The 26,359-nt window shown below is 42.5% G+C and overlaps 1 protein-coding gene across 2 annotated transcripts in view; it reads left to right on the top strand.

The window, feature by feature from the left end:
- Positions 1-26,253, top strand: part of DDAH1 (dimethylarginine dimethylaminohydrolase 1) — a 63,728-nt gene extending 37,475 nt beyond the window's left edge. For both annotated transcript variants that reach the window (XM_077276317.1, XM_077276318.1), the window contains exons 2-6: positions 13,908-14,007; positions 14,956-15,029; positions 15,700-15,819; positions 19,468-19,611; positions 21,184-26,253. In XM_077276317.1, the coding sequence (XP_077132432.1) occupies positions 13,908-14,007; positions 14,956-15,029; positions 15,700-15,819; positions 19,468-19,611; positions 21,184-21,300 (555 nt within the window). In that variant the 3' untranslated portion in view covers positions 21,301-26,253. The remainder of the gene's footprint in view (positions 1-13,907; positions 14,008-14,955; positions 15,030-15,699; positions 15,820-19,467; positions 19,612-21,183) is intronic.
- The last annotated feature ends 106 nt before the right edge of the window (positions 26,254-26,359 follow it).

Raw genomic sequence — 26,359 nt, 5'->3', positions numbered from 1 at the left:
TTCCGAAGAAAAACGCATGCAACGCACCTGCGTCGTAATAGCACCAAAAAAACACATTAGTGTCTATGAAAAACGCATAGGGCGCAGTTGCCTGCGTTGAGCCGCGTTTTTTGACGCATGCGCCTTTTGACTAAATGTATTTTTTGGGGGGCGTTTTGGATCTTCAATTGTATAGGACAACGCATGCGTCAAAAAACGCTGTGTTGTGTATGCGTTTGACATGCGTTGTGCGTTGCGTCGACGACGCTGCGCCCAACAACGCAAATGTGAACTTAGCCTAAGATGGCTCAATATGTACATTGGACGTCTGTCTAACGTTATATTTGCAAGCAAAAAAAACGTATCTGGTCAAGCAAAAAAAAAACGTCGACCTTTACAGATGACGGTGTCAATGGCTTTTGTTTTATACCGGAGCCGTTCTTTGTAATCCTCTTTTTGCCTTTACACACTTTTTGATCCTCCTTGCAGCAAACTGTATTCTTCTTAGTATAATATTTCACCGTCCAACATAAACACCTTGTCAGTCGTTTGTGAAAAGGCCGGCTTGTCTAGGAATGCCCTAATTGATCAATAATCCCGTCGAAAGCATGCAGCAATGACTTTATCCAAATAATCAACCTGTTGGATAAATCAGACGTTATTCTTTATTGCACAGAATGAGCATTATCCCGGGAGGAGATGTGTCGCTTACACAGTCTGCTGTAGTTTATGGAAAATTGTGCATCTTTCATTTTTTTCCCCCCTTTTTTTTGCGCAGTTGTCACTTTGCCAATTCTTTTGCAAAACAGCTGGAGGAACACTGAATGTTTTGTTTGCAAGGACACGATCCTGCCAAGATTTCCACTCGGCAGGAGAAATGTTAAACTTCATTCAGAGCGTCCTGGGCTTTTCTTCCTTCGCAGGGTCCTCGGATCAGACCTCATCACTCTTCTGCACAAACCATTCTTTTCCACTACATTATTTTAGGATTTGGTCATCCAGGAAATTAAGGCCTTGTCCATGTTTGGTCCTTATATCCTGTTGCTTCGTTGTTGTTTTTTTTTTCTCTTCCCTCTTGTTGCCATGTAAAGGCATCTGAAGAAATTTGCGTAAGTCATCTTGTTCTGCACGAAAGGGGCCTGGGGAGTAAGATTAAATGAGGGTCTGCTGAGACCATGCATGTTTTATGAGTCAGTGACTTTTTAATGTTACAAAAAACATATGTGCTGGAGAATAGATGGCCGTTATGACATGCAAATTCTTTTAGTTTTAGAGCTAAAGAAAGCATGTTGAATTTGCAGACTAAGAGCGCATTCACTAAACTGTATGGTTCTGGCAAGGTCTGTGTATTTCTTTCCAAAAACAGTTGTATTTTGGCTGGGGAATTCTAGGAGCTGTCTGGGCCCCTGGATGATCTTGGTCATGGTACCGTTGCCACGTGTCCGAGTCACGATACAACTTGTGCCTAGTGGTGCGGGAAAAATAAGAGTCACGTGTCGGTGACCCGTCGTTCCTAACATCCTTTCCCAGGCTTTTTTTTTTTCACCCTGATTTGAAAACTCACAAAACAAAGGAAATGTTTGAAGGTTTCAATGTTTCAAGAACCAACCGGCAGCACTAGACGACCGCCGATCAGCAGCTCATTCACACAGGTCAATGTGCTGCCGAGAATATTTTAAGCAGAACAAAAGATCATTTCACCTGACGGACAAGAGTTTTGCTCGTTCGTCAATGAATGACTCAATGACAAACATTTAAATGGACCCTAAAGATGGCCACACTTTTTTACTCAACGGCTGTTCCCCTTGAGTCACCACGTATACATTGACGATTAGTTACAGATCTGTTCTCAATGGTGGAAAGCAAGCCGCTGTCAGACACCTTTCTCCTCTGAGACTGGAACGATTAGGCATGTTGAAATCCAACAGCCTGATCCTTCACCTCCCCCCCGAAAGTGGGAAACCCTCACACTTATGGCTTTGGCAAACGTTAATGTGTAAAGTATCTTTTAGACAGACCAAGAATCGATCAACGTGATGGCGATAGCCTAGTGAACGAGCAAAGCAAGATGATCAGATCGGTTGTGGTGTAAAAAACCCTCAATCGGCAGCACGGTGAATGTGCTGCCGATAACATGATGCTGTATGAGAACAGACCAAGCATATTAAGAATCAGTCTGCTCCCATCACTTATCGTCGGCCTATGTGAACAAGCCAGTAAGCCATATGTGTGACCTAAAGTTAAGAAATACGTACAGTGTGTACACTCTCGCATAGAGTTGTACACCCATGTGTCCTCGCCAATGTCCCTGAGATCGCCATCCATGGGGGGGAAATGCCTGGCTGATGGGGCATTCCTGGTCTCACGAAGGACATTCCTTAGCGTTTGTCCCAAACTGGTGACCTCATGCATCATTCACTGAAGCGGTGACATAATGTAAAGAATGTCAAGCAGCCGGACAAACCCAGCTAATTATCTAATTAGTCACCTTGCTGCAAGCTATAAATGCTTAAACTTTACCCTGTCTGCAAGTGGCCAGCCTGTTTCTTGCCCCAGGGAGGGTCTGCTCTTGTTTTTGACAATAAATTTACACTAAATGCATTTTTTTCAGTTGCATAACCCTCACAACCAAACTCTGCACCTTGCTCCTACTATTATGTGGAATTCCATTTAACAAAAACAATGTCCAAGCTAAAGGCGGATTTACACCGAGTCATCTGCGGCACCAAACGAGCGCCGATCGGTTACATATTTGTAAATTGGTAGGCGTTTAATAGTCTGATTAATACGTGTGAACCGTGCTTACAATGTGCACAAAGCAATTGGTAATACATAATTTAGTGTTTATAAGCTGCCATTGTTCTCAGCAGCACATTTTGTTTACACAGGACGATGTTCTTCCCAGAATGATGATCTTTTGTGCAAACCAAAGGATCATTTCACCCAACGAACAAGCATTTTGCTCATTCTTTGAGTAATTAGCAGCCTATTTATGTCACGGGGAGACTAGGTGGGTGAGAGCTAATAACCCGGGCCCCTGCAATTTCCCTCAGACTAGGGAAATGCTGACTGACCCTCTACCTGGAGTTTACACTGATGGTGTGCATGTTCAGGCCTCGAACCTCACCCTGCCTCCTGTTACAACCCTAAGCTGAAAACCTCCGCCCTCCACCCAGTGAATGTAATACACCAATACCCACAGTTAGCACAGACAAGGATAAAGGAAAATATACACCACGCCGCAGTCACTCGGGAATACACTATAAATGTGCAGGGCAAAATAAACACAAATATAGGAAGGAGTAAATAAGACAAAGGAAAATACACCACCAGCAACGATTCTCCAACAACCAGCTCTCCACTCCAGACCGAGATAACAACGCAAGACAGAAGCTATAATCAGCGACGCCCAATGATCCGGAGAACTATTTAAAGGCCATGGGCATGGCCCAGCTTCCAATCCGAGGATCAGGTAAATTAACCCTGGAACAGCTGGACAAAACCTAGCCGACGCCAATGAGCAAATAGTGGTCAAAAGCGGAATTACCGCTGTCTGTCGAACGACCTGGTCTGAACAGCGTCCGACAGGACAATTTACCAGGCACAATTATCTGGAAAGGAGTGTGCCTTGGATAATTGTGCACCTCCAATCAAGTTTACTGTCCAAGCGGACCCCCAAATATTTGTAACTCTCGACCTGCTCTATTTCCTGACCAACTATAGTGACAGGGGAACCTTCCATCTTTCTCCTGCTATAGTTCACCACCTTAGTTTTCTTTGTTTAGTTGTAAAAAGTTAGCTAATACATCCGACTACCACGGATTCATTCAAGAACTTTTGAAGATGGCAAAAATCTGATTTATACTGAAACTCTGCTGTATACATCGTGAATAGAAATGGCGAAAGCATCCTCCCCTGAGGGGCACCTACACTGCTCTGCCCCCATCTGTACAAACTGTGGCCTGTCTGCCAAGTAATCGGTTATCCAGTTTCTCATCCCCTCATATCAGTCATCTTTTTGCATAGTAACAGTGTCTGTAAGGTATTGAAGGCACTGGTGAAGTCAAAGAACATTGCACGTATATTGGTTCCATCATTATCCAAAAATGAATGCAGTTCGTGTAACAGAGACATAACTGTATCGTCTACCCCCAATCTATTCCAGTAAGCAAACTGTAGGGGGTCAGCAAAAGACCTCCCCCTAGGACTCAAATAAGCAAGCACTAATCTTTCCAAGGACTTCATAGCATGTGATGTTAAGGCTAGAGGGCGATAGTCGTTTAGAGATGCAGGAAAAGTAGTCTTGGATCCGGCACCAGGCAGGAAGTCTTCCATAACACCGGTACCCTCTCTGATTGTAGGCTTCAGTTAACTAGACACTTCTAGTACACAAGAGCTGAACCACCGTAGATACAGAAAACACCAGAAAGTCTTAGAGCTTTGGGAATCATTTGAATAAGCACTTTACAAGATACGTGGTGTTAATTACCTTGATATAGTGCACTTATTTTCCCCCTTACACAATTTGGTCAAGTTTTGGTTCATAGCTGCTATTGCGTATTTTGCACATTGTTATGGAACTATTGTATGGATTTTTCACAGATATAATGTTGTAATATTTAGTGTGTTTCTATTACAACACGTTTTTTATGATTATTGCACTTTCTAATTTTTGGCACTTTATTACGCACACAGCGTGAATAGAATAAAATAAAAATATAAGGAATTTTTTATATATATTTTTTTCTATCGGGGTATTACTTTGTACATGGGCGTTTTTAATCCTGTTCCTGCGGTGGTTTCATGTATATGTTTATACACTTTTTATATTATAATTTTTATATATACTTTTTAATATACTGTTGCCATTTCTAGAAATAAAGGCTTATTCAAATGATTCCCAAAGCTCTAAGACTTTCTGGTGTTTTCTGTATCTACGGTGGTTCAGCTCTTGGGTCTCCCTAATCACAGTGGTTTCCACTGTTGTTTTTACAGTACACCCTGATCACCGGTTACTTGTTATCTTGAGTAAATATATATACATATATCAGTGGTACAATTTAAGGGATCAAACAAGGGTATACTGTATTTAATTTACTTCTAGTACACAGCTGATGCACACACTTTACGGACACTAGGACTGAGTCTGTCTGGCCCTGCTGCTTTACCTATGTCTAGTTTCCTAAACTGTCTCCCCACATCATTTTGGGAGACGTTCATCCCCCAATATCAATGTTGCATATCGATCCCCAGCTCCGTCACCTCTCCCCGTTGGCACTGCACCTGTATTGCTGAATCTGTTGAAAAACTAATTCATTAACCTCGTCCAGTCCTCCTCCGACCTCATCGTAAACCCAGTTAGTAATTTCATTCCCAACCACACCTCTCTTGAGTTATTTGACAGTTTATTTTCTAGCTTAAAGGGAACCTATCACCCCGTTTTTTTCGGTATGAGATAAAAATACTGTTAAATACGGCCTGAGCTGTGCATTACAATAGTGTAGTTTGTGGACCCCGATTCCCCACCTATGCTGCCGAAATACGTTACCAAAGTAGTCATTTTCGCCTGTCAATCAGGCTGGTCAGGTCGGATGGGCGTGGCTTCTTCCCCCAGATATTGCGTAGTTTTCCGTTGGTGGCGTAGTGGTGTGCGCATGTCCAACGTCCCCAATCCTGCACGGGGGGGTGAAAATAGCAGCGATGTCCGTTATTCCATTGGTGGTCGGTGGGGGCGGCCATCTTCCTTTGGCCGCGCGTGCGCAGAAGCGGCGCTCTGCTGGCCGCGGCTTCAGGAAAATGGCCGCGGGATGCCGCGCGTGCGCAGATGGAGATCGCGGCGGCCATTTTCCTGAAGCCGCGGCCAGCAGAGCGCCGCTTCTGCGCACGCGCGGCCAAAGGAAGATGGCCGCGCCCACCGACCACCAATGGAATAACGGACATCGCTGCTATTTTCACCCCCCCGTGCAGGATTGGGGACCTTGGACATGCGCACACCACTACGCCACCAACGGAAAACTACGCAATATCTGGGGGAAGAAGCCACGCCCATCCGACCTGACCAGCCTGATTGACAGGCGAAAATGACTACTTTGGTAACGTATTTCGGCAGCATAGGTGGGGAATCGGGGTCCACAAACTACACTATTGTAATGCACAGCTCAGGCCCTATTTAACAGTATTTTTATCTCATACCGAAAAAAACGGGGTGATAGGTTCCCTTTAATTCTGAAATCCTTATTGAGAAGACCAGTACCATTAAAGACGTGATCATCGGGGTCCAGTTGGAGATTTTACTTTGGAACCAGCAAAGTTACACCACTACTTGGGCCGGTGGTGGCCATGATGATGACCCAGTAATATCTATACATCTGTCTCTATGTGGACAACCGTGAAGATTGCCGGCACCCAAAAAAAAAAACACCTATTTTTTTTTTTCCGTTGAACCCTTCTGAAACTGTTTTCTTCTCTTCCGAGCAGCTCATCTTCTATGGCTCGTTTGCTTATTGACTTGCACTTTTTCAACTGACCGTACAATTACTGCCATCCAAGGTCATGGGTTTCTTGGCCTTTTCCTGAATCTGGCCTTGGTCATCACCCTAATTTTCCCAGCCAGTAAAATTCTGATATTGTCCTTCCGACGTTGCTATGGCTTTTCGGCATTGTACCAAGTAGACCAAGGGTCTTGGCCATTGTGTAAGAACAATGCCCGTCTCCAGTTTCTGCCTTCGGTTGTTTTGTTAAATTCTATCACTTTTTTCTTCCCCAACTTATAAATGGTGGCGTCTAGTTTAATTTTACCTCTTTTCATAGGCTTTTTTTCTTTTTTAAAGCACAAACAACGCAGCTGGAAAGGAGCCCCAATGGTGAAATCTAGCCCAGGAATTCCGAGTGATTGATACCGACTTTATCTCCAAGTGGCTTTATTTGCAATTTAATGACATATCTCGTATTCAGGAGTAATAATGGCCAAGGTTGAAGCTTCTGTTTTCCCCCCACTTTCCCATACACTGGAATGACGAGAATGTGACAGCCGAGCTTTCAACGAGGCTCATGAATTTTAAATACTTTTCAACTAGAAAATAGGACACATGGCGTGTGGTCAGGGGTGGACGGGGAGCTGGCAGGCACTCGGGGTAATTTGGGATGTAGTTGGTGCCTAAAAAGATAATGAATTCTTGGCTTGACCAGGTGCATACTTTGCCCAACGAGCATGTCCAGACGGAGCGGAGAATGTTTCTTTGCCCAATATTTAACAATTGGTCATTTTGTAAAAAGTAGAGGAAAAGTATTCAGCAATGCACTTTCTCAGCGTGCTTGTACAGATCCCCATTTCATGTCATCATCCTTATCAGACAGAATCTGCACTGGTATTTCTAAGCCGAAGTCTCGGTGCCAGTAAAACTGTTACATAACTTTTTCCCTTTTTTTTTTTTTTTTTTTGACCGACCTGAATAAATCCTTGTGTTTTCATAACAATTGTCGTCTTGACCACATTGGACTGATTCATTGAAGGTAATGAGGTCCATACATTTTTCTCTTAACTTGTCTTACTGTTTTAAAGAAGGCAAGTCACAAAAGAAAAAATATAACATTTTTATTGAACTTCCACCGAGGTTTAAGAACTTAGAACTCCTGAGCCCTAATGAAAAATTCTGCAACTAGGTCTCCTCCAATGTACCATGTGCCATTTGATTTGTAATTCTGATCCTCGATATCTTTTGGGGTTTGCAGAAATTTTTGCACCCAAATGTGCAACATTTACCATAGTTTTCCATTCATATCCACTCGTCCTTTGCGTCTATAGTTGCCAACAGTTTTTCAATTTGCTGGGACTGTCCCATAGTTTTGGAAAAGATCCCAGAAAATTCAAGCATATCCCAGGCAGAAAAAAGGTAAACTCATTCCTAAATGGGCGGGATTTAAAGCATTATTTTCATCTTTACAAAGTGGATATTTACGGAGAGTGCTTGTAAGAACAAATGCTTTAGCAATTTGCTGCTTATTAAAATTTGCTTTAGTACTTAAGATATTAACATTTTTCTTTTGTTGACAGTTCGTTGCCTAGGAGACCGACCACCGCTGCTGTTCAACCTATTAGCTGGTTGAGGTTAGGAGGCAATAACGCTCTCCAGTGATCTTGACCAGCTTCACGTTCAATAGAAAAGAGCTTGTAAGCACTGTGCATGTTCTGGTATCTAACAATGGTGGTCGGTTTCCAAGGCAGTGAGTTGTAAACAAAAGAAAAATATTAATATCTCAAGAACGGCTGAAAATTTTAATAAGCAGTGAATAGCAATATTGCTTGCATTTACAAGCACTGTCTGACAATATCAATTTATGAAGATGAAAATAACCCTTTAAGTCCCGCCCATTTCGTAGAGAGTTGAAGATGGGAATAACCCTTTAAAGGAAACTGTCAACATTTTTTTTATTATTATTATTATTTGGAAGGAGTAGGACATGCGCTTCTTTCCTGATTAAAAATGTTGCCATTTTTTTTGTAGAGATCCAATGTGCCAGTCATGAGAAATCTAACACGGAGAAAATAAGCAAATCTGTCTCAAAGTGCACTGGGGGTGTGTCCAAAGATCTGGACTTCTTTGTGCATTGACACACCTCCCTTGCACTTTCAGCCTGATTTGCATGCTGCTTTCACGTTACTAGGAGCTTCAGAGCTGAAATCTTCTAGTATCAGTGTGCGTACAGAGCTGGAGATCGCGCTGGTGATTATTTTCCTGCAATGTTTTGCACTAAGCCTTCTATAATGTTTGGCGCTAGACCTCCTATGATGATTACAGATGTACTTGTTTTCAAAAACAATTGGCAGAATTGTGAACGCAGCTCTGGATTTTAAAGCGATGCAAACTTTTTTTTTTTCAAAATATCGAAACATTTTTTCATACTACAACGTATAATTTTATTCCTTTTGTATTACAAGGTGATGACCCCGGCATGTTTCTCCTCTTCTTCGTGCAATGCAGAAGGGTTGTCATAACAAGTTTTTATTTCTAGTCCTAGGGGTCAGTGATTAGGAATTAACGATTTGGGGCACAGACTTTTAGGAATGGCCCATTGTGATCTATGTGTTGCACTAAACAATGGGGTGTTTGAGTTAGACACAGAAGCGAAGCTGAGTACGGCGCTGAGTGACAGGTCATGTTATCATTTCAACCAAGGTTATGTCTACTGTATGGAAAATATTTGCCCGGGGTTAGAGCTTCTGATGTAATAACCTAAAGCCGTGTTGACTGATGCTTCGTAATTGTAACAGTTGTACGGGCGCAGTTTACTCATGTGTGTGCTTATACCTGAAGTACCATGTCCTCCGCTCACCCCTTACGTTTAGACAAGCGGCAGACCGTGCGTGCAATCCTCTCGCCTAATGACAGCCTAATACCAATGTGGGATAGAGGCTCCCGTCCGAGCTGTCATCGGGTCATGCTTTTTGTGCATAATCATCCACCATGAGACGAATGAAATGACAGATCTGTGGCAACCATAATTCCCAGCGTCAATCCCTCAAGGTCCGACCAGGCTCGGATGACACTCATCTTACGCCTTAAGAAGTAGTCATTATTATTATTATTATTATTATTATTATTATTAAATATTTCAACAGATTTCATTTTTTTAATGGGTTTACAATAAATATATCATTTAATTCTTCATGCCTGTATTTTCTTACTAAAAGTACAACTCCGGTCGTCGCCTCGTTTTACACTGGGGTCGTCCTTGTAGGATCCCAATAATGATAGGATTTACAAATTATAGGTTAAGAAAGTTCAAATACCTTAATTTTATACATTTATTTGGGTCCCTTAATGCATCACTTCCCCCTTACTCGGGGGCGGAGTTTAGGTCTTTTTGTTGAGGAAGGACAACTTTCAGGCTCACGTCTTTCCAATATTGTACCGAAAAAAAGCTATTTTTTAAGACAGAGAACATTTGTCCCATTTATTGCCTGCCCAATTTAGCACCTATATCTGTTTCCTCAATTTATTCTAGAAGGTACCGCTACCCCCATCAGAGATCTAATTGCGTAGAGAAACTTTAAGACAATGTGGCCTACTACGAAAAGAAAAATGGCTCTCCATCAAGGGAAGGTAAACTGTCTCTATAGTCCCACTTATAAGAGAATTCCAAAAAAACAGAGCTGTCTGCAGATGGGTCTCTTGTTCAGCTGGTAACCTGAGTCATGTTTTAAGGGGGTTACAATTTACCATATGTGATTGCTAGGGGTCCGACGCCAATTATAAGAAGAGGGGTTGGTCAAGTGTCCCCACTTTGATCAGAGTAAATATTGTGCAAGTGTTTTACTTGGCGCCATCAGTCCCAGTGGCAGTAGGTTGACTAAAAAAGGGTCAGACATAGACTTACAGGCACCTTGTTGGGTTGCCATTGCCACCTTGTTGGGTTGCCATGGCCACCTTGTTGGGTTGCCATGGCCACCTTGTTGGGTTGCCATTTCCACCTTGTTGGGTTACCATTGCCACCTTGTTGGGTTACCATTGCCACCTTGTCGGGTTGCCATTGACACCTTGTCGGGTTGCCATTGACACCTTGTTGGGTTGCCATGTGCTTTTTGTTCCCCACTTCCTTACTGTATCACTTCTCCGCTATGCTTGTCACGTCGGGTTTATATCCAAGCTTCACATGAAGGCGAGTCTTCCAGTCTGGTGGCCTGACCCGTTGGATACACGTGTAGCAGGCTTCATGTGCGACAGACTGGATTTTACTGCGGTGTTGGACAACAGGAAATTCTTAGAAATGTCATTAACACACATTTATTGCTTCTTTCCCAGAAATAGAGGAGCTCTGGCAGATACTCTGTGCCTCTCATCTACCTTCATAGACATTTTATAACTCAGGAATGCGTCTGCTTCTAAACTTCAGGATGTTTCTATATTACTCATATTATTTTTCGGCGCCGCAATGTGAAATAAGCTTCATACCAGTCCAGATTAATCAGAATAAAGTTGCAGCTTGCCCAATATGCAAGAATACAGGCTGGACTAATATTTTGCGAGAATGGAGCCTGGAACTCAGAGAATAGCAAATTAACTACCGGAGAAAAAGGAGTAAAGTAAAACCTCTAAAGTTGAGATAAGTATTGGCCAAAAGTTTGTTGTGTAGACGGTTATTTCTCCAGACTTCCCCATAGACATGAACACTCGGCCAATCATTCCTGTGTTTTCAATGGGCAGAGAGGAGAAAGACGCTGCCAGACTCTTGCCAAAGTCGTTGGGTTCATTTGACTTTCATCTAACATGTATTTTAGGGTCAAGTCAGATGTCTGTTGAAGCCAAAGGGCAACACCTCTGAGGAGCCATCCAGGCCGACCCTAATTCTACCCAAAAGTGTGGTACTGCACCTAGGAACAGGCAATGCCAAATAACAGGATCATACCCTGCCTTCATAATGGATATTTAACACCACTAACTTTGCCACTGCCAACATGTGCCAACTGGTAGACTCCTTCCCCCCCAAAAAAACACGGGGACCTCCAGGATTCCCAAGAGAGTTGGAAAATCTCACAGATTCCACTGTTGATCTCCAAGAAAGCAACATTTCCCCAACTTTTCGCAATGTCCAGACACTGAGCCCCGCCATACTGACTGAGGCCCAGTCACAGTTGTGGGTCTGTCGGGAAGGGAGTGTCAATGCAATTTTGAAAGTGTTACCCTCACCAGTGATTGGCTGCAGTGGTCACAATCATGTGATGAAAACATTATCATTACAGGACAATTCACAAAAAACAGCGGGGCGACTGTATAGCGACAGAGGATTTACCAGATGTGTCTATAACTTATTCTGTTTCCAGTTTTAGAAAATCTTAACACTCCCTTAAAAATTAAGACAAGTCTTCAGTGAGCTCTGAAGCCCCCCCTACAGGAACTGTATAATAAGTATTTCTCCGGTCTTGGAAAACTCCTGTCCCTTGACTACAGTGATAGGCTGCAGAATATAACAGATACGGGGAGCAGTGGTAGGAAATCTGCATTGGGAAGGGGGACGGAGTACAGTTTTGTTTTTTTGTTTTTTGAACAAACTACAGCTGGAAGACCAGGGTTTTCTGAAACTAGAAAACCCATTTAAATGCTATCGGGGGATTTGAATCTCTGTATCAGGAAGATGGATCTTTAAAAAGAGAAAGATACATTAAGAAACTCATCAGTCCAGACTTATGTAGACAGAAGGATCCTACTTAACTGAGGCTACATGTCTGGCCCCTTCATTTCGGAGGTATGCCAAAAATGATAGACATGCAATGTGCAGGTAAACCCTATAAAGCTTAGAGTTGTGGCCGTTCCCAGGTAAGGTAACCTGTCAAATATTCTATTTTAGCGCTTGAAGCTGCCTCCGTACTTGATGCCTGTTTTGCTTTTCAGTTCTGTGAAATCTGCAGATTTTTGGTGATGTAACGCGCCATTGTTAAATTCGCTTTAGCCTAGATTCTTTTGTAAATTTTTCTCAGAAATCCCACGAGGTCTCAGGTTTTTTGTCAAATGTCAACCTCGTATTTATGTCAACTTTTGATAGGTGCAGGGGAGATATATGGCCGTGTTTACAGCGCCGCATATTTCACTGCACAGGTTGACATAAGCCACCTCCAGCCCCGGGCGCTTGGAGTAGACGCTACGGGGAAATTCATGTTCCTCCAGAAGACTTGGATGGCCGCTGCATTAATTGTCAGTATGAATAAACAAGCATGGACGTCATTCGATGGCTCCATACCGGTATTAATTGTACAGGTATGAGGAACTGAGCGACTGCCGGCTCCGGGCTCCAGAGTTCAGACACGTTGTATAACGGCAATTAAAAGTCCTCAAATATATTGTTATTAATCCTATTATTACCAAATATTCCATCAGCAAAAGGAAATGTCGTCTTCTCCGAATATTACATCAGGAAAATGCATAAAAATTCTTTTAAAATTTAATGTGATCTGCAGAACGTTACAGTTTCTAGCTTTTGGGGAAGCTTTGCCGTTTCCCCTTTTGAGACTGTGGGCTGAGATATTAAGGCTCACATGTCAGACAATGCATTCTGGGAAAAAGTATGCAAATGAGCTGTCCATCGGACACAAGGAAAATGGTCATTCTAATCTCACCTACTGAAGGTAATGAACCTTAAAAAGAGGACCGACCACCAGGATAAAAGTTGGCAGTTGTTGCACTTAATTTAATTTCTGCTGCTCCCTCGAGTATGTTATGATTTTTATTTTGTTTTTTTTTTATTCGCCATATGGTTCCAGAGATATGGGCTTTTTTTTATTTTGTGCAGATTTTTGTGGTCTTTACAAAGGGTGCGTGGCTCACATGGCTCCCTGTGGGCGTTTCTCATAGTATCCTCTGGGGCGTGGCTCACATGGCTCCTTGTGGGCGTGACTCATAGTATCTTCTGGTTCGTGGCTCACATGGCTCCTTGTGGGCGTGACTCATAAAATCCTCTGGGGCGTGGCTCACATGGCTCCCTGTGGGCGTTTCTCATAGTATCCTCTGGGGCGTGGCTCACATGGCTCCTTGTGGGCGTGACTCATAGTATCTTCTGGTTTGTGGCTCACATGGCTCCTTGTGGGCGTGACTCATAAAATCCTCTGGGGCGTGGCTCACATGGCTCCCTGTGGGCGTTTCTCATAGTATCCTCTTGGTCAGAGCACAGTCTAGCAGGTGGAGTGTGATGCCCTTGAAGCCATGTGATGGGAGGACGGCAGATGATTTTCTGGCTTGGTATTTATGATTGTAAGGCTCATTAAAGAGTCGAACACTGATGTGCAGTATAGCCAACTCTCTTGATTTACTGAAAGAAGGTAAAGAAAATGTAACAGTGCATATAATGAGAGAAGACTAACACCTCCCGAGGGGCAGATCACACTGTTTTAGGGGGGATACTATTAATACTAATGACAGATGCGGATGTTTTTGCAGGTGGAGGCTGTGAAGAAAGCGCTGCTGGACCTGCAGATGAACGTGGTGGAGATGACCGATGAAAGCGCCACTTTAGATGGTGGAGATGTGCTGTTTACAGGTAATGTGGCCCCTTACATTGAAGCTCCTGGACTGAATGCAAAATCTGGGACCCAGACCCTAATGAACAGGTACCATTTATAATACTGGTGTCTTCTGGGTACTCGGGCATCGGGGGACAGGTACAACTGCTGCCTATGCACCCACTATTGTTATGCTACTCTTCTATTCCAATGTCCAAAAATTATCACCTGCCACTGGATAGCTGTGTGGGACCCCACTAATTGTTAAAAAGGGAGGTTTAATATTCCTGTGTTCAGCCCTAACAACAAGACCTCAGTCAGCAGGAGCTGCCAGTGAAGCAGCTGGTCACGGGTTCAGCGCTCAGTTATCTTCATCAGTGCAATAGACAATGAATGGAGCAGCTGGGTGCAAGCACTCTTCCAGGTTCCAAAAATTATTACTTGTCACTGGATAGCTGGGTGAGACTCCCCTAATCGCTAAACAGGGGGTTTATTAATCCTCTGTTCAGCCCTGACCACAGTCAGGATGAGGAGCTAGACACAAGTCCAATAGACAATGAATGGAGAAGCTGGGTGCAAGTAGGACTGGCTGCTCCATCTCCTCCTGATGTCGTCATGTGGCCAGAGGAGAACCAGCAGAGAATGGGGAACAAAAGTGCCCCATTTAAGTGATTGGTGGGGGTCACACACCAATTTAACAATTCAGAGAATTTTTGCCCACTGAAATATCCCTTTTAAATCGTCAAATCGAATGAAAGCTTTTTTTTTTTTATTATTTGTTTCTCGCCTCAAGCCCAGGAAACTTTCTTTGGAGGAATTAGTGTTACGGATCCCAGTCTCTGGACTAAATAATATTTATTGTCCGACACAGAGAACTTTATTATCAGCGGCACAAAAATAAAAAATTAATAAAATGACGAGCGGCAACCCCCTGAGTGTACACTAGGTGGCAGTGCTGAGTAACAAGATTTTCTTTTTTTTCTCAGGACGAGAATTCTTTGTGGGTTTATCCAAAAGAACCAATCAGCGGGGAGCGGAGATTCTGGCCGACACGTTTAAGGTAAGAATAAGCGGCGTGCGAACGTCAGACTTTATTTTATATATTATAAAGTGTTGGAACAAACTGCACTATTATCACTGATAAACTTCTAACAATTGTTACATGTCTCTGACCAGTACAGCAAGTCCCATGAAATAAACTGGTTATATTAAAGAGGTTATCCATTTTTGGGGGATATATATATTTTTTTACCTTAAATCCATGTATTTGGGGCTAAAAATAATGTTTGCAATTTGTTTTGTTTAAAAATGTTGCACTATTTGACTTTTACATACTTTTTGTTCCCTTGCACATTCCACTTTGATGTGGTTTGTGGTCATAAATGGGCTGAGAAGAACTGAGAAAAAGACAAATAAGAGCTACAAATTCTCTGTTCAAACCATCAGAACGGACTCACTGATGGATTCTCAGTTTACTCATTCTGCAGCAGAAGATTGTACAAGGCACTCGGTGACAAATTTGCAATGAAACCTAATTGCAAAAGTTATCCTAAGGCTCAAATATGTGCATTTGAGTAAAAAAAAAATGTCCCTAAAAGAGGACAACCCCTTTTATTGGGCATACATTTTTTTTAACATAACGGTAGCTTTTTTATTTTTTGCAAGAATTTTGTGCAAATCGAAGCATAAAAACATAACGTTAATATCCCCGGTCGTCTTCTGTCCTGCAGGACTACGCAGTGTCCACGGTCCCCGTGTGTGACAGCTTGCATCTGAAGAGTTTCTGCAGCATGGCCGGACCAAACCTGATCGTTATCGGCTCCAGCGAGGAGGCGCAGAAAGCTCTGAAGGTATGGACTGAGTAATTAATTAATTAATTTCGGATGAAACAATGTAGCTTATTTTCCCTCTATTGCCTGATTCCAGATCTGCCGCCTATTCGAGGGATGATCAGATATTTTCTTAGCAATTCATTGTTGATAATTTGTAAAGCGCTGCGGAATATGTTGGCGCTATATAAATAAAATTATTATTATTATATTATTGATAATTACTGAGGAGCCACAATGGGCCCCATCACCACCAGGTTCCAATAGAGCGGCTTTTACTTCTTTGACGGGTTCAGCATTTTGTAGAACCTGGATCTTCCCTTCTGTATAAATTATCACCTTGACACTGGATAGGTCATAATTGTAAGATAGGTGTGGGTGCAATCGCTTGGACCCCCCCACCGATCGCCAGAGAGGCGTTTAAAGAAGTACCTGGTGGTCGCGCATGCGCCCAGCCGATCCAGTCATGCTCTCAAAGCCATGTTCTTATAGGTAGAGGAGAACTTTGAAAGAAAAAAAGACCTTTGGGTTCTGATGATCAATGAGGGTCCCACACTCAAAATGATTCGGTGATCATTTATGCAGAGGTAATATCCCTAAAAGGGAACCAGTCAGTAAGATCAACCCCTACAAACCGCATATATGGGCATGCAGGTCTTTGAACTAAAGATCCATTGACACCTTTACATCTTCTATCTGTCGCTGCATTCCTGAAAAAAATAAGAATTTTATTCCACATCCAAATGAATCATTAAGTGCTCTGGGTGTGACAGAGCACTTTCCAAGCCAGTGTCGTCTAAGTTATTTTCCCTCCCAGCATCAGCCTCTTTAGCTATTTGTGTGATGTCAGCATCAATCGCTGATTTATTGGGAATGCAGCACCACATTGATATATAGATCCATTGGCACATTTATATTTTTAATCTGTTGCTGCATTCCTGAGAAATTAGTGTTTGAACTCATATGCAAATTAGGCATTAAGTTCTCTGGGCATGACCAAGCACTTCCAAAGCCCCGTCAAGCACCAGCCTCTTTAGCTTGATTGATATCTCACCGTTTGTGTGATATCAAGCATCAGGCCAGGACATCAGACAGTGAGCTATCACTCAAGCTAAAAAACCTGGTGCTGGGGGGGTAAACAATTAGAGGAGGCAGTGACTTGGGGAGTGCGCTGCCACTCCCATGGCACTTAATGCCTAAGCTGCATATGAATTAAAGCATTGATTTCTTGGGAATGCAGCCACAAATAGAAGCGTTAAATGTGTCAATGGATTTACATTTCAAAGTCCTGCCCAACTGTACTTTTTTTTTCGTTTTTTTTTTTTTTTTTTTGGGGGGGGGGGGTTGATCATTCTAACATATTTATTTTAAGGGGTATGCCTTCTGCATGTCCCCTTGCATGTTCCCTCTGCTGTTTGTGTGTTGCGAAGCATCAGGTAAGGAAATAAGGCAGTCAGCTATCAATCAAGCTAAAGAGGCTGGGGTAGGGTGGAGAACAAACAGGTGAGGCAGTGGCTTGGGGAGCGCTCGGTCACGCCAAGAGCACTTTATGCCTCATTTGGTTGTGGATTACAATGCTGATTTCTTGAGAATGCAGCAACAAATAGAAGACATAAAGGTGTCCAATTTTTTTTTATTTTTTTTTTCATTTCAAAGACCTGCATGCATTGCCCATGTCTACTGTTTGGGGTGATTTTGTTGACATATTCCTTTTTAATTAAGCTGCTCCTGTTATTTTCCACAAAGCAAATAAAGAGTCCTATTGCTAAATATTCTAGTGCCAATCAGTGCATACGTTATGCACCCCATACCGTGCTGAGAACGGGGTGCTGCTTGGCACAAGTCATTACCATTACTGCTATCTATTCACATTGCACCACTGTAGGAGTAGAACGAGCCTGCGGCTAATACAGATCTGTATAGGAAAGTATTCAGTGCTTCCGGTGCCAGACCCCTGATCACTGTGCAGCTCTCCGAGCATCGCACAAGCATCCTCTGGTATAATTGTATGTGGGATCCCACAATGGTGCAGAGCCCAAACCACCAGATAAAACATATGGCGTCATTATACTCCTGTGAAGCCAAAGGAAGCATTAGCTCAGGGTCAGGTTTCCGAAACTTTCACCTTATTGTGGGTAAGATGCAGAATAGATCTGAAAACACTGAACAAGTACACAAAAAATGGCTGAGACGGAATCCAACTTTATATTTTTGGTTTTGCCCTTAAGGGTCTTCCTTCCAGCACCCACCACCCATCACTCCTGAGTATGAAGACAGTGACATAGTTTATGGAGATCATAGTCTGGCGAATACCAGATCCTCCATAAAAATACCGACCATTAATCTGTCTTTTTCCCAACTCCTCTGTGTTGATTTATGACCACATCAAAGTTGAGCTGAACTTTGATGTGGTCATATATCCGCTGAGAAGAGCTCAGAAAGAGACAGATAAAAGAAGTTCAAATTCCCCTTAAGAACTAGCTCACTGACAGATTCCCAGTTGACTCATTTAAATGATTTTTTCTTTCCTGATGTCCATCAATACTTTAAAGTCCTATCCTGGCGTGTTTTAGGTCTTATGCACAAGTCAAAGAATAGCATTATAGATTGAGAGTAATAAGCCGACACCTAGGGGGCATTGTTATTTACTAATTGCATTTATTTAGGACTAAAGATAATTTTTGGAATTGTGTTTCATTATGAATTTTTGCTTTTTATACTCTTTGATTCCCTGCATATTGCGGAATGAGTTATCCGAGGATCCATTAGTGAACTTGTTCTGAGCAGAGCTATTTTTTTTATTGGTGGTTTATGATCATATCAAAGTTCAGCTTAAATGTCATGTGGTCATTAATCAGCACAAATGAGTTCAGAAACAGATAAATACAAACGATCCATCAGAACGAGCTCGCTAATAGATTCTCAGTTAACTCATTTTAGCAGCCTGCAATGTGCAGGGAAACTAAGATTCTGTAAAAGCCAAACGGTACAACATTTTTTAATGAGAACCAATTGCAAAAATAAATTGTAATCCATAATAAATGCATTTACATAAATTGCTTTTTAAAGTGATTTTTATAATGATTAGTGGGGGTCCGACCTGCTCTGGGACCCCTTTATCTCAGAAGTCGGAGCGCCATGATCTAATAGTGATGGCATATCTTAGTCATATACTTTAGAAGATAGAAAAACTGAGGATAGAACAACGTCATCTCTCGTGTCTGGAGACATCAGACGACCTGTTAGATCAGCCCTGTTGGCTGTCCGTGGTCCGCTGCAGGTCTGCACAGTGTCCTGGATGACGGCTACATTATACAGGTGATGGAAGTTCGGGGGGTCTGCACTTTCCTCCACCAGAGCGAGTATGATCCGCCAGTCACACGTCTTCACTATGCAGAACATTAACCAGGAAGATTTCCCTCTATAGGGACACGATGCAAATCGGGAAGAAATAATGACGACTCTCTTCTCTGAAGTCAGGGGCCTCCATTCTCTGGCTCCTGCAAAACTACAACTCCTGTCCTGCTGGGAGTAGTAGTTTTGGAGCCACTTAGTTGATTTATAGCCATATAATAGATCCACTGCCCAATGCCTTACACCCAATATATAAGGCCGGAAACCCATATGAATAGACGCTAAGGATTCTGATGTCTTTCTGCTGTTCTGCAGACCATGCAGCAGATGAGTGACCACCGCTATGATAAGCTGACCGTCCCCGATGATGCGGCCGCCAATTGCGTTTATTTGAACATCCCGGGAAAAGGTCACGTACTCCTGCACCGAGCACCCGAGGAGTTCCCAGAGAGCGTAAAAGTAAGTTTTCAGAGCATACGAGCGCCATATTACAGGTCCGTGATATGGCGTATAGGCATAAAGCCTGAATATAACCCCATTATAGGAATAAAGCCCCAGTCAGTTCTGCTACAGTTGTATCCAGTCTAGACAATCCTCCATCAGCGAAACAACTCCAGATTGATACATTGTTGCTGTACTGATACATTGTAAACAAACGATCAGGACAGGATTGTGCCATTGATGGGGTTTTCGCTCACACAGCATTGTGTAGACTGAAGCAAATCCTCAGCTGTGGGGATATCAGGTCTGTATTCCAGAAAGGGATCGACCAAGGCTGTGGCCAAGGATCGCAGCAGATCGATGGCTGACGGATTTGTTGCACTTCTCACAATGCGATGACATTTACTACAATGCAGCACGGTGAGACGGTGATCTTTGGCCGCTCACCGCGTAACATAGGCAAAGTCTGTGTGTAGCCTAAGGCGAAATGCATCAAAACACCAGCTAAAGTTCCCCTTCCCAAAAAAGACATATCTTGTGCTAGATTGCAAGATTTCGACACTTTGAAATTCAATAGACCGTTGTAAAATGCATCATTAAAGAGGATGCCGCTCATAAAATGCACTGGATTATTAGTGCTGTGCACCAGGATTTTGGCACAAAATATTGCTATAAAGTGAAACAACCAAAAAGTGAAATAAACAGGAGAAAAAGCAAAAATTTTCATGCAAAATGCACCAATACATCAGAAAATATGAGCCACTGTGATAAATTTGGGGCAGCATCTGTCTGTTACCTCTCGTTTAAAACTGATCTGTCACCAGATTTCACAATAAAGATGGCAAGATTATTAAAATGGATCTTTTTGGCCTGATGAAGCTGGTGTACTGCCTGTGAAAATCCATGCATAATCATTTGTGAAAATTTCCCTGCCTAATATTAAGGTTTAGATGGAATCCTAAAATGCTCATTTTAATATCAGGAATGGTTAGACCTATATTGTGAGCATACAAGTGAGCCTGCTCCATACAACAAAATCTTAAGGCGACTACTCAAGGACCCCGTCGCCGCCATGTTTGTACTCCCCATAAAGTAAAGCCACCGGCTGGGCTTCATAGGAAGTCATCATTTCTTGTACATACTGCAATATTGTACCATTCCCTGCCTGCCAGGAGCTGTAGTATTGCTGTATATAGAACAAGGAATCACAGGTTCAAGTCCCCAAAAGGGGATAAAAAAATAAGTGAAACGAAAAAAAGGCTTTTAAAAAATAGTCAAAAAGAAAATTGTAAGTTTGATTCCTCAATCTCCACCCTAAAGTCAACAATAATAAAAAAATAACTTTATATTTTGCTACCAAATATATAGTTCAGTCTCTTAGTAGAAAGAGAGGAAAAAAAAGGAAAGCACAAAAAAATGAAAATTGGGGTTGATAAATCTCATCCAATGTTCCGTTTCAATGACAGCAAGCAAAGATCTTGGAATTGTCAGGATTTGATACTCATAGTATACTAGAAAGTTCTCCTTATACCAGGATGACAGTTATATTATTTTTTTTTGTGGATAATTTTTGGACCTTTTTTTCCCCAGGTGTTTGAGAAGCTGAAGGAACACATGCTGATTCCCGTGGCCAATTCCGAGTTGTCCAAAGTGGACGGATGCCTGACCTGCTGCTCACTACTGATCAACAAGTCGCCCGCCCTCTGAGAGACGGACGGACTCAGCCCCGTGTACCCGGCAATAAGTGCACACTGCGGCCACTTCTGACAATCCGCCACTGAGCTAATACCACGAGGCATCCGGTTCTAGCACCGAGGGCTAAAGTCGCTCACAGATAGTGAAGTAATTGCATTAAATCACAATATTCATCCTATAAACGCCTTAAATTCTCACACAGAGCCTGATCCATCGCCGGGATGACATCATTTATGAATATTCTAATTTGCTAAGATTTATATACAATTTGGGGACAAAGGGGTTCAATTTACAGAATAAATGTTTTTGTTTTTTTTGCATAATTGGGCACAAAATTGGTGCAAGCTCGCTCCTTTCCAGTGACACCTGTACATTTCCCGTCACAGCCACACAATGCCAATGTACTTGCATCCTCCATATTTCCATATTGTCCAATTGTCATGAAAAAAATAGACCTTTTTTTTACTTAAATGCAAAAAATTTGGTGCTAAAAATTATTTTTACAATTAGTTGTTCTTAATAATTGGCTTGTACAGGCTCTTCTCTTCGCAGCACATGCAACTTTGATGTGGTCTGTGCTCATAAATCAGCAGAAGAGCTCAGAAAAGGTTTCAAACTCTCCCGTGATTTAATCTGAATGAGTTCACTGACAGATTTTCAGTTAGCTCATTCTGCAGACAGTGACAGAGGCTATAAAAAGGCAAAGTGTGCAAAAAAAAGTATTGAAACACAAAAGCAAAAATAATGTTTAGCCCCAAAATACATGCGATCTCCATAATCGGGGAGGGGATTGGGGCCGATGTTGCACATGTAAGGCAGCAGATATCTGCATATGTGCATGTGTGACGTCACTAGCCCCGCTCACCACCGGATGTGGAAGTAAGTGGAGCCAAACAATCCCTTTAATGTCCCCTCAATGGAAAAAAAAAAACCTTAAACAATCTTGTTAACCCAATTTTCATTGGTTTTTTTTTGTGCACTTAAAGGGGTTGACCAGGAGTAGAAAAAAAGGGTCTGTTCTTTTGTGGGAAAGCGCCACTCTTGTTTAAAGGTTGCGTTTGGTATTACAGCTCTTCATTCTAATTAATAGGACTAAGCTGCAGTACCAGACTTAGCCCATGGAGAAGAGTGGCGCTGTTACTTGGGGGGAAAAAAAGCAATCCTGATGGTAAGAATGGAAAGCTCTTATATATAAAGAACAATTGTAATAACATAAGGGTACAAGGAGTTACCCCCAACACAATGGGGGGCAGCTAATCTGGACCCCAGAGAATTCGATATACCGGTAATAGCAGGGATACCAAATGACTCAAAGCTTACATATAGCTCAGAAATGGCCACCGCCCTTGTGCCTGAGCGCTTGGTGACATTACAGTGTATGATATATAGGTAAAAGGTTTTGGTTTTTTTCTAGTCTTCTTGAATACATGTTGACATTTTATCAAGTGTGTTTTCCGACATTTATAATTTTAGGAAAATTGTAGATTATTGTTTTAATAATTGTGGTGCACATGTGAAAATCTGACACCGTGTGATCGAAAATAAAAATCTATTATCAGAAGAAGAGGCCTGGGAAAGTTTCTTAAATTGCACTTTTGTATGGTTAGAGGGTGTCACTTTTTTTTTTTTTTTTGCCACTGTCGAAATTCGTCAGGAAATCAGGCCGTGTGTATGTATATATTGTATAATTTTTAGTTTAAGAAAAAAAAAAAGTGATAATTTTTGGACTTATTCGCTCATGTATTTGGACACTTGGGCTTCAAGACATAAGCTCATCTCGATTAATTACGGCATAGACACAGGATTATTGGAAGTCCCATACAGGGGAATGGAGAAAGCCACGCAGGCGCGGTCACCTCTCCATTCCCAGCTGTACGAATATGGCAGATGACATGGCGAACACCCCTTTAAGGTGGATGCGTCCCCTGTCCTGACATGTCTGTTTTTGTACATATTTGCTTCCCTTATCAAAATAAGTATTCAGGAGCTACTTTTAGAACTCTGAATTGCACAGTTCCTCTGTTATTCCTCCTGGAAATGTATGGACAAATTGACAACTGCATGGCGTTACCTTTCAGCTCATCAGCAGGCTGATACAAATACCCCATAGGGGTGGAGCCGCATATTCATCCCTGTAATGAGCGGCACCACGTGACCGCTCACACAGGACAAGCTGAGAGGAAGCATCGCAGGAGCTGGGTGAGTATTTTAATGCAAGCGGGCGGGCGCACAGGGGGTGGGAGGCGGGAGGTGACCACAAACTTTATTTTAAACACACAAAAAAACAAAAAAACCTTGATTTGTCATTCCTTCTCTCCAGCAAACGCTGCTGGGGAGAATGAATGGCGGCTTCAGCACCACGCAGGGGGGAGAGCGCTTAACTCTAGCGCTGTCTCCTGCACGGTCCGTGTGGTCCTCAGTCGGCACACGGCTGCCGCATGTGTGCCACACTGATGTGCCACGTAAGCACACGGACACGGATAACTCCGGTACCGATTTTTCCGGTACCGGAATTATCTGGACGTGTGAGACTGGCCTTACTGACTCACAGACCACATCAAAGTTGAGCTGAGCAGAAAAGAGACAGATAGAAGAGTTACAAAGTTGATGCCAGGATGAATTCTTAGATAATTCTGTTCTGCAGCAAGTAATGAACAAGGAAATAAAGAGTCTGTAAAAGCCATGCAGTGCCAAAGTCATGCATTTCAGTAAAAAAAAGTAAGTAAAAAAAAATTGCCCCAGTTCATAAACTTTAATACTTTGTAAACAGCCGTGATCAGAGTGGATGAAGAATCTCAGCTGCTCCACCATCAACAGTATGGAGCCCCCTCCATGTGAACAGGGTGTATATAATAAAGTACAATAGACGGGCAGAATAATGGAAACTACAATCAGACAAATTATTCATCGATGACTTTAAACAACCCCTTTAAAAAAAAAAAAAAAAAAGTTCTCCAACTTTTTTTTTTTAAAATGGCTGCCGACATTAGAATCCAAGAAAAGAAACCCCAATAAACCTTTCTTTCCCACACAGACCCAGCGCCATTAATGCTATGTTCACACACTTTTTTTGATGCATTCAAAAACTATGTACAAAATTCTGGCATCTAAAAAAAAAAATGTTGAAACGTTGCACATAAATTATTTTGCTACTTTTCTTGACCAGCTCCTCACATATTATTTTATTTTTATTTAAAAAAAAAAAAGAAAAGTGGACTGTTTTGGATGTTTGTTTTCTCAAGGTTTTGAAGTGTTTGAAGTGTTTTAGAAGCGTTAAGACTTTTTGCAGCCCTTTATCTAATTTAAGTCATGTTTTATTAGGACTGATAAAAAAAAATAGAAGTGATGTGATGCAGCTAATCGGTGGTTTCGGTGGTCACGTGCTGCACTGCTGGCATCTTGGCAATGATGCGGCATGTTGCCAATGATTGGCAGCAGCAGCCACGTCCTGGAGGCTTGCAAACAAAGACTGGAAAGAAGATGTGACTATTGTGGGGTGTTTTGTTTCTTATTATTTTGAAAGCTTTGATCAGCCTTTTGAAATGAGAGCCACTGATTTGGCTCCTGAGCCCTTGGAAAGTTTCCATTGGCCACTCATTTCCCAGTGTTACATGCGGCCATTAAAAAGAAGGCTTTCCTGTGTATAATAGTACATGATCAGCCCAGATGTGGCGGAGAGGAAGCCACCACTTTGTTAGCACCTTGCCACCATGGAGGTTGGACGCCCCTTTAATAAGGTTTGTTCTCCTCTATGGTGTTGTGCCCTTCCTTCTGTATATGGTATTATATCGCCACTTTCCTCATTTAGGTGTCTAATGTGCGATCTGGACGTTTTCCGCTGTGAATAACATAAAATCAGGAACTCGATACACATGCAATAGAAGTATTAACCCATTGTGATAAAGGTGGATGACTACACCGAGTGTGACCAGCGGGCAGGTTGTCTGTCTGGTCTGTTCAGTTGACAGCTGGCTCTCCGCAGTTAGGCAGCGGGGAGCCATCTGTCATTCAGCATGACATCTGCAAATATGCTCAGTCATCAGCGCAAGAAAGAAGGAGCTGCTCTGTCCACGTGACGTCACCGGAAGCCACAGGAGCAGTTCGTGACCACTTTGAGCCGGTAGAGATGAATTCCAGACAGAACAGGCAGGTAGTTAGCAATTACCTGTCTGTAAAATCTTAGTGCCATCGCAAAAAAAGTAAAATCCCATACAACCAATTTAACCTGTGATGCTTTATTTCACCTGTCGTTGTGCTGCGGTGGAATTTTAAATGGTGTCTGTCAGCAGAAAATGACCATTCAAACCAAGCACAAATGCTCGGTGCACCCTAGGTGTGACCAAGCCAATTGGGGCACTTTCCCACCTACAAGCTTTCCATCTATCTCCACTCTCTAACAAAGCCAAAGCTGTCAATCAAGGAACAGGGGGGTGGAGATAGATGGAAAACAAGCTCGTGTGTAGGTGCACTGAACCGTTTGTCCATTTCGAGCCCTGTGCTTGGTTTGCACAGTCATTTTCTGCTGACAGATTCCCTTACACACTTGTTTCTCGCTGTATGTAGACCGCTTATTACCAGGTGACTCTTCTAGTAAAAAACAGACCCATGCAGAGAAGCCATGTCCGCTGATGACGTGCTGCACATGATGCCTCCGTTTGCGATAGTCTTGTATCCGGCCTCGGAGTCTCCGTACATTGGTCACATGTAATGTTCCTGCGTCTTTGCTGCACTCGCTAATGTCAGTGATCCTGGATCTGTCCGTGTGCACAGAGTCCCACTATTCCCGTCTGTGCACTATTCGGTCACCGTCTTGGCACCAGTGAAGTGTTTTCTGTCCTGTGTGTAGTCGTGAGGATCATGTATGACCCGGATTACTGTGACGTTATGGATTTATTCTGAATTGTCGTATGTTTTATGTTTGGATCTTCCTGTTGATTAATAAAAGTTTCCCTGAATTTATTGTAATGAGCGAGTGTGTGGTACTGTTCTGTGTGCTGCAGATGTCACTTCATTAATGTCCGCACTGTCACCGCGCTGCCTGTGCTCTTAGAGACGAGCGGATCTTTGGAAA

Source organism: Ranitomeya variabilis, chromosome 8 (assembly GCF_051348905.1).
Source record: "Ranitomeya variabilis isolate aRanVar5 chromosome 8, aRanVar5.hap1, whole genome shotgun sequence".
Taxonomy (NCBI): domain Eukaryota; kingdom Metazoa; phylum Chordata; class Amphibia; order Anura; family Dendrobatidae; genus Ranitomeya; species Ranitomeya variabilis.
This window is presented reverse-complemented; position numbering and strand designations above follow the sequence as displayed.